This window comes from Oreochromis aureus, linkage group 6 (genome assembly GCF_013358895.1).
Source record: "Oreochromis aureus strain Israel breed Guangdong linkage group 6, ZZ_aureus, whole genome shotgun sequence".
Lineage (NCBI taxonomy): Eukaryota > Metazoa > Chordata > Actinopteri > Cichliformes > Cichlidae > Oreochromis > Oreochromis aureus.
This window is the reverse complement of record NC_052947.1, coordinates 17,742,474-17,754,162: the sequence shown is the minus strand read 5'-3', so window position 1 is coordinate 17,754,162 and position 11,689 is coordinate 17,742,474. Positions and strand designations below refer to the sequence as shown.

The window sequence follows — 11,689 nt, the reverse complement described above, 5'->3', positions numbered from 1 at the left end:
GTGGCGTGAAGCTGGCATACGTAAGAGGGTTGTTTATGTCATATGGCGGTCAACTTTGAAATAGCTTTTAAAAAGTTTTTTATTTGGTTTCTTCTTTCAAACGAGGGGGCAACCAGTATTGGCTGTCGGACAAATACTCATTCAGATCTTATGAATTTGCCTAGATCTTTTTACAATCAGGGTCTGATTGTAAGACTGTCCTTCCATATTTTTTGAATTCCACCTGAATCCACCCAAAACTGCAGAATATACAATAAATTTTCAATAAGTCATGATTTTAAAGCTCTGGCTTGTCTTAAATAGTCCAAACAGCAAAACTTAAGTGTTGGCTGTTCACCACAGTTTGCCTCGAGACTTTCATCTTCCTGTTTATGAAAAACTTCCTCAACTCACTGGCCCCTATGTTTATATCCAAAATAAGTCGTTCTGTTTCAGCTTGGCCAGCTGTAATAATAAACACATTAGCTGGAATGACTTGCCTAAACCATTTAGGCAAGTCAGTTAGCTTCACTGCTTTTTTTTTTTCTGATCCAGGCAAATTGGCGGCCACTGAAGTGAGTTCTTCTGTGGCTTATGAATAAAGCATAACCTGTCCTCATTGTCTGTGTTGTTTAATGACTATTGATCTGCTGGAGAGCCTTTTTGTGTCATCTTCCCTCAGTGCAGTGGTTTGTCCTGATGTTTGAAATAAACTGCAAGGCACATTTGTGTTAAAAAAAAAATCAATTTAAAATTAAATAAAATCCCTCTTGAATGTGCATTTCTGTGAAGCATTTCTTCTGACTCATGCATTAAAAGAAACAGAAAAGAAAAAAGAAACCGACAAAGTGACGACTTGGAGGAGGAGTGAACGTCAGGGCGTGTGCAAATCAGCCTGCGAAATCATACCCGGACTCACTCTCGCCACAAGTGTTAATAACACTGGCTGCAGACCAATGATACAAACCAGCTTTATTATCACAAATGAGGTGCAAAAGCGTAATCTTTGCTTGCTGCTCCGCTGGCTAGGACGACGGCAACCGCAGTCACTGCGCAGATGACGGCGCTCCCGGTGATCCTCTTTCAACTCACATGTCACCGAGATCAGCGAGCTGTAAGTTATATTTTAGTGCGTTACTGGTAGAGGTCTAACCAAAACTTTCGGCTAATCACCTGGAGGAAAACACGGCGTGTCCCCAATTAGGGAGGCTAATAAAGTGCGTAAATATAGGAGGTGTGTCTACTGGGCAATCCACGTGGGTCCGCGCGATACATTTCAGCTGCTGTCGGTGAACTATGTGCCATTATGGTAATTTGGTTTAAAAAACAAGTAATGCTCTCGCTTTCACTAACTTGCTTTCACTTTCGATTTAGTCAGAGGCGATCTGGTTTGGCAGCCCGTCTTTCCTGTTGTGTGTTTATGGGGAGAAGCTTCTGCACAGCTGTCAGTGAGAATGGAGGCAAAGCATGTGCACGTCCACCACGTTCTTGTTTCTGCTTAACTTAATGTTTACGTTTTTATTTTGTCCAACGCCGTTTGTCAGCATTGCTGCAAACTGCGTCGAGACTGCTGGGTATGGAAATAAATGCGTCCTTGGTAGTACGCGGCTGACGGTTCGAGCAAAGGTACGAGGAAATGATTACCGGTTATTAGTCTTGCCTCCAGTTTAGTCTCTGTAATAGTTTTGTAAACTGTTGAAGAATGATTTTTAGGAAGGGTGGTCTGCTTCAACTAAGAGGAAACTATCACGGTTGAAGCGCAACCTCCAAGAAGTAGTTAGTCGTGATTATCCATCCAACTCCTGTTGGAAGAGCAAGTGTAAGTGCTGGAGAGTACCATCGATAAATGTTAACGCTACTAGGCTACCGTAATTGGTTTTAGATACGCGACTGTTTCATAGTAACACTGCAGTGTTACTATTTCTATTCTTAAAAAAATGAAAAATGTTAACTTCAGTTCTAGTAGAGTACAAATGGAAAACACAAGTACATCTGCAACAGAATTCAAGTCAAATAAAAAGTACATTTATCAGTATTTGTTTTTAAAATATTTTTCTTCTCCTTCTTATTATTAATAATACAACTGCTGAAGCATTGGATGTTGGAGAACATGCCCAGACATCCTCTGCTTTGGCTTTGTCCCCGATGGAGATTTCAGACAAAGATCATGTGTGGTTGTCTGTGTGAGGTCTACCCTTAAAGTGTCTGGGTTCAACCTAAAGCTTTTTTATAGCTGTCTGACACTGTTGCCTGCATTTAGAGTTGTGCATGGTGGACTTGCATTTCTCTGCAATCCTGCAGCCCTAACACTAGCTGCTAGTGGGATTTCTGTCCTCAGGTTGATCAGTTCTCTTCCAGTCTGTTAGAGAAATGGCTGCAGAAAAAGTAGCTGGAAATGCGCAGGTACTGAATGGGCCAGTCGCATTTGTTTTAGGCATTGACGGGATGTTGGGTTTGCAAAGGGTTTGGTGTTGCCAAAAGTAATTAACTCATTACTGTCCTTAAAAGTTATGTAGCACTCAGTGTATACATTCAACACTTGATTGCTTGGTGGGAAAAAGTAATTTGTGACATTATTTCTGTGTTGCTCTGTAAAAAGATCTAAAATTCATTGTAAGATAGGTTATCTAACAGTATTTATCTTTCTCTTCAGTCCTGATACCCAACACAAATCCCTGTTTGTGTGTGGGACAAAGCTTGAAGTCCCACACAAGCTTTGTTTTAGTTTTTAGTTGAGTCTGAACACAAAACGGAACAGAAAGCAAATTAAAAACCAGGCCAAAGAGATGCAAAGCCACAGTGGTTCTACTGTAGAAACAACTGGAAATGGATGATGCAATGTTACAAGCCTGAGTAGTCACCGCTGCCTTTGTTATCTGTGGAAGATCAGGCTCTGGCTGCTGTGCTGGGGTCAGCATACACTTAGCTTTAGCGTCACTTTGGGTTCTGGGCTAGCTTTTTGTTAGGATGTTGTCTATGGATGCTTGGAAAGAGCCGATGCTGTGTTAGCAGCAGCCTCTTTTTGCAGTGTTTGCACTTTGCCATCACACTTTTGTACTTGTGCAAAAACTGCTCCAACTGACACTAGCTGATTATAGCATTATAGCAAGACCCATTTAAGATGTATTTATTTCTGTAACACCCCCCCCCCCCAAATCCATCATGCAGATAACGACATAACTGTAGCTGTAATGTGGCTACTGAATTTAGTGCAGTACCTATAGTTACCGGATTACTAAAAATTGTAGTGTGATTCCAGCGCGATGTTAGTTTTGAGTATGCTGGTTATTTTGTTCCTAGGGTGTAGCTTTAATGCAGAAATGCAGTCCTTAACTAATTTATTATACAACCTGTCATTTTTTTTTATTTTTATTTATTTTTTTTAAGGAAATATTTTAGAAATCTGTCCAAAAAATGTTTAAATCTAAAGAAGTTTTATTAAACAATTGACGACAAAATCTGATTTATTATAAATACCCAAACTTGGGTACTGGACCTCAAGTAAATGACTAATTTTACATCAAAAAAAAAAAAAATTAAAGCCCTGTATAAATTGCATATTGGTGGTAGTGTGAGGGCCTCAGCTTGTACATCTGGAATGAAACTGGAGTACAACTGAAATAATGTAGGCTAATGAGTGTGGGTTGCCTCCCTTTGGAGGTTTTCTGGGCACAGCCAGCTGGCATTCCAGAGCTTGTATTCCATTTGGAAGTGGAATGAATAGAATAGAATGCCTTTATTGTCACTATACAGTTGTACAATGAGATACAGAGCATCTTCTGCTCAGTGTAAACATACAATGCCTTGGTTTCCTCCAAGAGGAACTGGTAAATGTTGCTGGGGAAAAAAATGGTGTCTGGATTAGCCAAAGAACTCAAGCAGGGTAACTCTGGGGAGTTAGCCAAAGGTAGATGGGTACTTTTTTTGTTTTGTTTTCCGTTTTTGAGAGAATAGCAAAGCATTCAATCTCTAAATTGAAACTGTTATTTGGACTAAGTGCAAGTTGTGAGTTCTTCCCTATGAAAGAAGGTTGACTTTCTGCACTTTGGTGACTGTGGGGGGGCGGGGGGTAGTATTTCTAGCAGTGCAGGATAACAGCTTGAATACACTATAAAAATGTACTATTTCTGCATTTCAGTTAATATTTCATACTCATTCTGTTGTTTTAGTAGATGCAGAAAATATAAGAAGAGAACAGAGTTGGCTTTAAAATATAAGGAGCACAGCCTGTAGCAGATGAGCAAATGGTCACAAAAGACTGACAGAATTTAGAAATGTGAAGACTTCAGAGAAAATGGTCACGTATCTGTTATTGCTATTCAGCCATAGAAGCGGAAATTACTTACCACAGTGTTACACAAAGATGGCTCGACAGATTTTTGTTAAATTTCAATTACCATAATTGCATGTTTATCACCCATTATATTACAATTTTAAAACAGTGACATAAAAGATGTTGTTGATGATGATGATGACGACGATGATGATGATGATGATCTAATGTTTTCTTGTACAAATTCTAGAGGGGTTTCCAGATCCAGCTGACCTGTAAGCTGTGCCGAGAGAGCCACAAAACTCAGGTGTGGCTTTGTTTGTTAGTTCTGAGGTAGGCATATAGTGTGTGTTTTTTCTTATAATTACGGTGCTTAATAGATGTACTAGATCACCTGTTATTTTAAAAACAAGAAAACATTTAGAAATAATCTAGTAAATCTGTCAAAAAATTATGGAGTGCAAGTAAATAGCTGTCATTTGGTATCTTAATCAAAAAGTAATGCGATTTGTGTTTCTGCCTTTTTTTTTTTTTTTTTTAAATTCTTTTTTTGGTAAAACTGTAAACTTGAATATTTATGAATAATGCCAATAATGATAGTATTCATTTGGATTTAATAGCTTGCACATACTGGTGGATTACTCATCACAGAGCCATAAAAAATATTTCAGAAATTGTCAGTACTATTAATTTGGTGCAGGTCTGGCATAAACCTTATATTGAGTACAATAAAAACAAATGTAAAAACGGCTAATGCCTACAAATAAACAGATAAGTACATCCTCTTAAATTCTAAAGTCTTACATATAAGGATATAATAAATCATGTGTTCCTCATCAGGTCTTAGAATCAGGTAAATATAACCTGAGGTAAACAACAAAACATGACTCATAATACTGTCAGTATTTAACAAAAACTAAGGCAAAATATAGTGTATGAAACTCAAGTAACCCCATATTGCTTCCAGTGGTAGCAGCTAGGTGCAGCAAATCAGTTGCACTTGATTAATTGATCATTAGTAAGTGTGAGACCCTCAATAAAACCTCAAGGTTTGTCAGTTTGCCGGGGCCTGAGTGAACACTTAATGGGGTTTTTTGGGGGGTTTTTTTCTTTGGGGGGGATCACAGAAAAGCTATTTGATGTTCACTTAAGTTTTCCAGTGGAAAATGGGTCAAAGTTCAGAATTAGAATTTTGGACTCTGTGCCTTTTTAAAATGTTTGCCATAATTTACCGACTGATCTGTGAACAGACTTCAACATGAAATGTTCAGACTGTCTGCAGCTCCATTTAAAAGGTCACTTTAGATGCATTTAGTTTAGTCTTAGTCTTAAAGTCATTTCAGGCTTATCTTCACATATTCACGTCCTCTCCGAGACCTAATGGTGACAGACTGTCAGCATGTCCAATTACAGCATAACGAATAATTGATCAGTGTGTCCTAAAGCATTACACAGATGACCTTTGCTGTAGCAATCAGGATTGAAATAATGTACAGTAAATATTTTGGAGGAACTGATTCACTGAGTTGGAAAGATGGCGACTATAGATTTTACTCTGAGCTAATAATAGATCTGTGACGTAATTGCAGTCTCCCTTATCATAAAATGATGAGTGAGCGAATGAATGACTGTGAAAGTGGTTATTTTAACTGGAATATGTGAACTGCTAACTGTGATTTCAGTGTTTGTGACACGTAGAAGTATGATTAACTTGCTTTGCTCTAAACTATGACTTTATGAATGAGGAAATAAACTGGCATGTCAAATAGCTGTCTGCTGAATGTGTTACCATGGTAACCAGGTTGAAGTTGACGCTTCCTGGAACAGAAAAGCAAGAGTTTACCTTTCATCTCAGGGTTAACACACTCATTGTTAGCCAAACCTGATTCCTGGTATGGGGCCCTGGTCTCCAGTGTTAACACGATGCCAGTGTCTTTCCAAGAACAGTGGTATTACATTAATTCAGTCAGGACCCACATTCCAGACTCTGAAGAGCAGGCCAGAAATTCTTGACATGTTAAAGTTCATCACAGTACAAATAGAAACATTGTTTGTGTTTTTTGGAAGGGATGTGGGGATCATGTCTCCTCTCTTAACAACAACACAAAAAAAGTCATGTAAAAGCTTAGAATTGATGGGGGTGTACTTTCTTTTTACAGTGACTGAATGACTGTATAGTGTTGAAATCTCTGCAAAATGCACTCCATGACTGAGCAGATAGTATGCAGTATGACAACAGTACTGGACTTTTTGGAAGTTTAGACATTCAAATATAAATGATCCAAACTTCAGCTGCATTAGTTTATTAAATTTAAACTGCATTTGAAGCACTTTTACTATATTATTAAATTTAAATCCCCATATTGCTTCCCCCAGTAGCAGCTAGGTGCAGCAAATCAGTTGCATCCAACAAAACTCCATATTCCCATCATTGTTTCTTTCTAATTGTATTTTCATTCTTAAAGCCTCTTGAGTACGCCTACATGTGCCAATTCTGTGAATGACGCAGGGAATCTACAGAAATGTTTGAAACAGCTGACTCCTTCTGTGAAGGTGAGAGGTTTCATTTTAACTCTTTGGTAATGTTGAGTTTTTATTGTTAAAAATTTGTATGTCGTTTTTAAATGTCATACATTTTTTCTCCCCCACTGATACTGACTTAAAAACAAAAAAAAAAAAAAATCAAGTCAGTCTTATTTATATAGCAGCAAATGGTAACTCTAATTATGTCGGAACTTATGCATAGTGGACAGTTTACCTCTACACTGGAGCCTTTACTTATTATACAGTCACTGGCCATGTAATCATTTATGGATATAGGCTGAAACAATGATCAGCTGACGCTAACAGACCTGAAATGTGTTAAGGAAAGTTTCCCACCGCATTACACCATCAGCCTGAACACTGACAAAAAACAGGATGGATCTATGCTTTCATATCATTTAGACTCTCACAGCTGAATGTCGCAGCAGAAATGGATTCATCAGATCTTTTATTGCCCAATTTTATGATGTTGTAGTAACTGGAGTTTCAGTTTCGTGTTCTTAGCTGGTGTCATCTGCTGCTGTTGCCCATCTGTGTCAAGGTTTGATGTGTTGTAGGTTCAGAGATTCTCTTTTGCATAACTTGCTTGTAACGACTGGTGATATGAGCTACTGTTGCTTTAACAGTTTGAAGCAATCTGGTTATCTTGCTCTGCTCTCAGACTCTTCACCCAGAGAGCTGCCACTCACTGGATGTTTTCTTTTTCACACCATGATTAGGAGTCAACTTTATTGTCATTATGCATGTATTAATACAGGGTAACAAAATGCAGTTTGCATCTAATCAGAAGTGCAAGAGCAGTAAGCGCAATAGATTATATACGTGATCTGCAAACCTTTGTGACATTTGTGGAGAACAGTCTGAGGAGATCAGGAGTTCCTAAAATACGCCAGCTAGCCCATCTGACCCAAACACCCATGCCAAGTTCAAAGTCCCGTAAATCACCTTTCTTCCCTGTTCTGAGGCTCAGTTTTTAGCAGGTTGTCTTTGTCAGCATATCTAAATGCATTGTTGCTGCAATGTAATTACATGATTTTGATATCTGCGTTTAATGAGGAGTTGAATAGGTGTGCCTAAGGAAGTGGCTGGTGAAATTTCTGGTTGTTTGTCCATCAATCAATCCCATTCTCATTAACAAGTGAACTTAAGAGCTTAGAAGGAATTTCTAAAACTTTGGCACAAATGTCCACTTGAACTAGTTAAAATTTGGTGGTCAAACATCCCTAGGGACTAGAAGGGTCTTTTCTTTTTCTTTTTTTATTCCACCAATTTCTTAGGTATATTAACCTGGTTGGTTGTGAGAAGCACATCTGGTGAAACAAATGAAAATGTTTATTTGTTTTTAAATTCTTTTCAGAAATCTGATGCTATGCTCTACGCTCCAAGAATTCAAGACTTTCCAGTAAGTTTTTAAAAAGTTCAGTTTTGATTTCTAATCAAAAATCGTGTGAATCTGTTACAAAGTGCTAACAAGTGTTGCGTGTATGTCCAAACCCTGGAGGTCTCCTTAACCTCCACTCTTCTCCAAAGACTAAACAAAAAGAATCACGCATTCAGTTTACTGAGTGCTATAAAAGGCACTAACACCACGCCCATGCTTCTGTTTCCTCCTTGGTAAACATACCTGTATTCAGATAGCCAGCCAACCAAACAGCCATCCAAAGCATGTAGGAGACAACATGTTCTTTGTTTGGAATGTTTTGTACAGCGTACTCTGGGCCCTGTATTATGAATTCAACATACCCATGGAGCAAGTTTGGCTGTTACCATGGCGATGTACCCCAGTTAAATAAACTACCTTCATGGTACAGAAAACAAAATTAACCTTGATTACCTGGATAATCTGATTCCTGCTTTGTAATATGGGCCTCTGGTATCATCATCTTAAGAAGGGAGTGCTTAGTACGTTTTTAATTTTGGTCTTTGGCATTATTTATACTAATTGTTATAAAGCTTGTCAAGATCACACAGTAATTTATTTTATTTTTATTCCTTAGAAATGTAACTCTTGTAGAACATTTTCAGGAAATGCTAAGAAATTTTCTTTTGTTTCCAGGATAACTGTAAAAAGACGGTGCTGAACTGTTACATGTTGGAGTTGAAAATGGTCCTTCGTGAGGAAGAAATTGAGGATAATTTACAGGAATGTGTCCATGATTTCAATAATAATCTGCAACCATCTTTTGTAAGTTTGACTTCTTCTAAAAGGATCCATTTAAGAGTATTTGCTTAAATGGAAAAAAATCTTTTTGATTGTACCTTTCATTTTTTCACATAACCACTGCTGAAGCTTATTGCCTTTCTTTAGATTTCAGTTGTAATTGTTTGTATTCATTTGAGAGAAACAAATCTTTAATTTTGTCTCCTGTTAGGATGGGTGTCCAGCATGTGAAACCTACACGCTTCAAAATATTACAACATTTATGGAGAGACTAATGGACCTTTTGCAAAACCTCAACTCTACATAATATTATATAATGATGTAAATACTGTAAACTACTAATGTGCATTTGTGTAGATTTGTAAATAACTGTTTTTATCGCTTATGTTGCTACCATACGTAATAATAAATTAAAGATGTATTTTATTCTATAGGCTGATGACACTAAATGTAACATGGCATGTCAGTGCTACACATCTGGCCTATTTGTTTTTAAACATGCTGTCAATGCCACAGCTTTTAGCTATACTGTGTATGTGTATATATATATATATATAATGTTATCACATTGCTATACACTACTGAATAAAATCTTGTACTGATACACCTAATGGACTGTAGTATCTGAGTACTTTCAGTATATGCTTACTCCAGTGTTTTGTCTGTGAGGTCTTCAGTTCTCCATTTTCCTCTCCGGTTGCTACATGTGCGGCTCTAAAGTCTTTTGTAAACTTTTCTTTTTTTTACATTAAGTGTTAAAACAAACTCTCAACTGTTACTTCACGTACTGTTGAAGAATACAAGGGAGATTGTGTATCAGATACACAAACTGTTCTATTTAATTTTGTTCTATTCTGGGCCAGCATCAGGAATGGAGCATTTATCGTGCAAGTGGCAAGAGTCTTTAGTAGATATTCAGACAGGAAAACTGCCATTATCATTCTGTATACAAGGGTAGCTTATCTGCAAACTGCAGGCTGTCTACAAAGTTTGCAAATGTTTGTCTGAGATGTACTAGTACTACTTAATTTGTCTGCAAAACAAGCCGCCTTAAGCCTGTGATTGTTCTACTTCCTCTGAAAGATGCTGTATTGTGATGCAGGATTATATAGCCACTGAGGGTGGCTGTGCATCCTCAAATTTACTGCCACAGTTGCATGCGTGTAGCATGCAAACCAAGCTTGGCAGATTTGCTCATAGCTTAATTCCAATGTGGTATCCAAATCTAGCCACTTCTATCGGGGGGGGGAGTAGTGCATTTTTATTTGTGGCACCTTTCTACAACCCAAGGTCACTGTACAAAGCATAAAAGAACAGCATTGGAGTCAACAACTGGAGTCAATTTTTAAAGAGTAAGCCAGTTTAAACAGATGTGTTTTGACTTGAATAAGGGAAGAGAGCCAGTATTCATCTCATGAGGAAGTGAATTTCAAAGTTGGTGAGCAGAGCAGCTGAAAGCTCTGATCCACAGGCAAGCAGGAAAGCTGCTGAAGACCAGTGAGGGGGTGTGTGAGTTATGATCCAGGCTGCACAATTCTGGAGGAGTCAGAGATTGCAAAGGGCCTTGTTAGGAGGACTGAAGAGAATTACAATAATCGATCTCAGGAGTGACGAGGCTATAAACGAGGATATGGGGGGTGGTAAGGAAAGGACAGACGATTGATGTTGCGTAAGAGGAAGTAGGTGGACCGGTTGATGCGACTATTACGAGACTGAAATGACAAAGTTCTGTCGAGGATGACACTCACACTCTTAACCTGAGATGACCGAAAGATTGAGGAGTTGTCAATATCAATGGAAAACTTGTGGCATTTGGTTTAAGTGGAAGCTGTGCCAACAAACACAGCTGCAACCAAAATGATAATGCTAAAAATTCAGAGGCCAGGGCCCTATCCTAAAAGAAGAGTTCAACACATCCAGGGTATCGTTCGTTATTAAGTCATTAAATTAACCCAGCGTTACCCCTGTGGCTTCACATGAAGCAACACCACAACACCACAGCACTGGCCAAGAAATCACAGCAGCGTCTCTTCTTTCTCCGCAAACTAAGAAGAGCAGGAGCACCAGCCCCCATCATGTACACTTTCTACAGAGGCACCATCGAGAGCATCCTGTCGAGCTGCATCACTGTGTGGTTTGGAGCCTGCAATGCGTCCTGTCATAGAACCCTCCAACGCATAGTGAGAGCTGCAGAGAGGATCATTGGTGTCTCTCTCCCCTCCCTCCAGGACATTTACAGCACCCGTCTCACTAAAAAAGCCCTTTGCATAGCGGCTGATCCCACGCACCCAATGCAAAGCTTCTTCAAGCTGCTGCCGTCAGGGAGGAGACTGCGGAGTCTCCAGGCCAGGACCAGCAGACTGAAGGACAGCTTCATCCATCAGGCTGTCAGGAAGCTTAACTCCCTCCCGATTCTGCCCCTCTCCCTCTCTCCTCCACGGTCTCACTGAACTCTGTCACACACACACACACACACACTCTCTGACTCACTCACTGGCCTGCACTAGTTATTAGTCACTTTGTGGAGCATTGGACTGCCATTACCTCATAAGACTTTGTTGTTACACTATCTCCTACCGTACATTACCAAATCTCCATTTGCACTATTTGCCTATTTGCACTACCTTGCCTGGTTTACACTCAATGTCATTTACCCTTACCTGAATATTGTATATTGTATATTGTATAGCTTTTTTTTGTTATATGTAATATTGTACTGTATTTATTTAAAT

The 11,689-nt window shown here is 38.8% G+C and overlaps 1 protein-coding gene across 3 annotated transcripts; it reads left to right on the top strand.

Annotated features, from left to right (window-relative positions):
• The first annotated feature begins 854 nt into the window (after positions 1 to 854).
• Positions 855 to 9,586, top strand: LOC116330109 (interleukin-15-like). 3 transcript variants are annotated; one of them, XM_039614083.1, is made up of 6 exons: positions 855 to 1,093; positions 4,503 to 4,585; positions 6,718 to 6,805; positions 8,154 to 8,198; positions 8,853 to 8,981; positions 9,169 to 9,586. In XM_039614083.1, exons 1-6 carry the CDS (start codon positions 1,037 to 1,039, stop codon positions 9,262 to 9,264), a joined length of 498 nt encoding a protein of 165 aa, XP_039470017.1. In that variant the 5' UTR covers positions 855 to 1,036; the 3' UTR covers positions 9,265 to 9,586. The 3 variants fall into 3 exon arrangements, with proteins under 3 accessions (XP_039470017.1, XP_039470018.1, XP_039470016.1); XM_039614084.1 differs by lacking the exon at positions 855 to 1,093 and adding an exon at positions 1,147 to 1,288; XM_039614082.1 differs by lacking the exon at positions 855 to 1,093 and adding an exon at positions 1,298 to 1,605.
• The last annotated feature ends 2,103 nt before the right edge of the window (positions 9,587 to 11,689 follow it).

Bases quoted from the DNA above. Each gene is read 5' to 3' on its own strand.
- LOC116330109 (XM_039614082.1), top strand. From the start codon at position 1,447: ATGTGCACGTCCACCACGTTCTTGTTTCTGCTTAACTTAATGTTTACG. The intron at 8,199-8,852 runs GTAAGTTTTTAA...TTTTGTTTCCAG, and splicing joins CAAGAATTCAAGACTTTCCA to GATAACTGTAAAAAGACGGT. The intron at 8,982-9,168 runs GTAAGTTTGACT...GTCTCCTGTTAG, and splicing joins ATAATCTGCAACCATCTTTT to GATGGGTGTCCAGCATGTGA.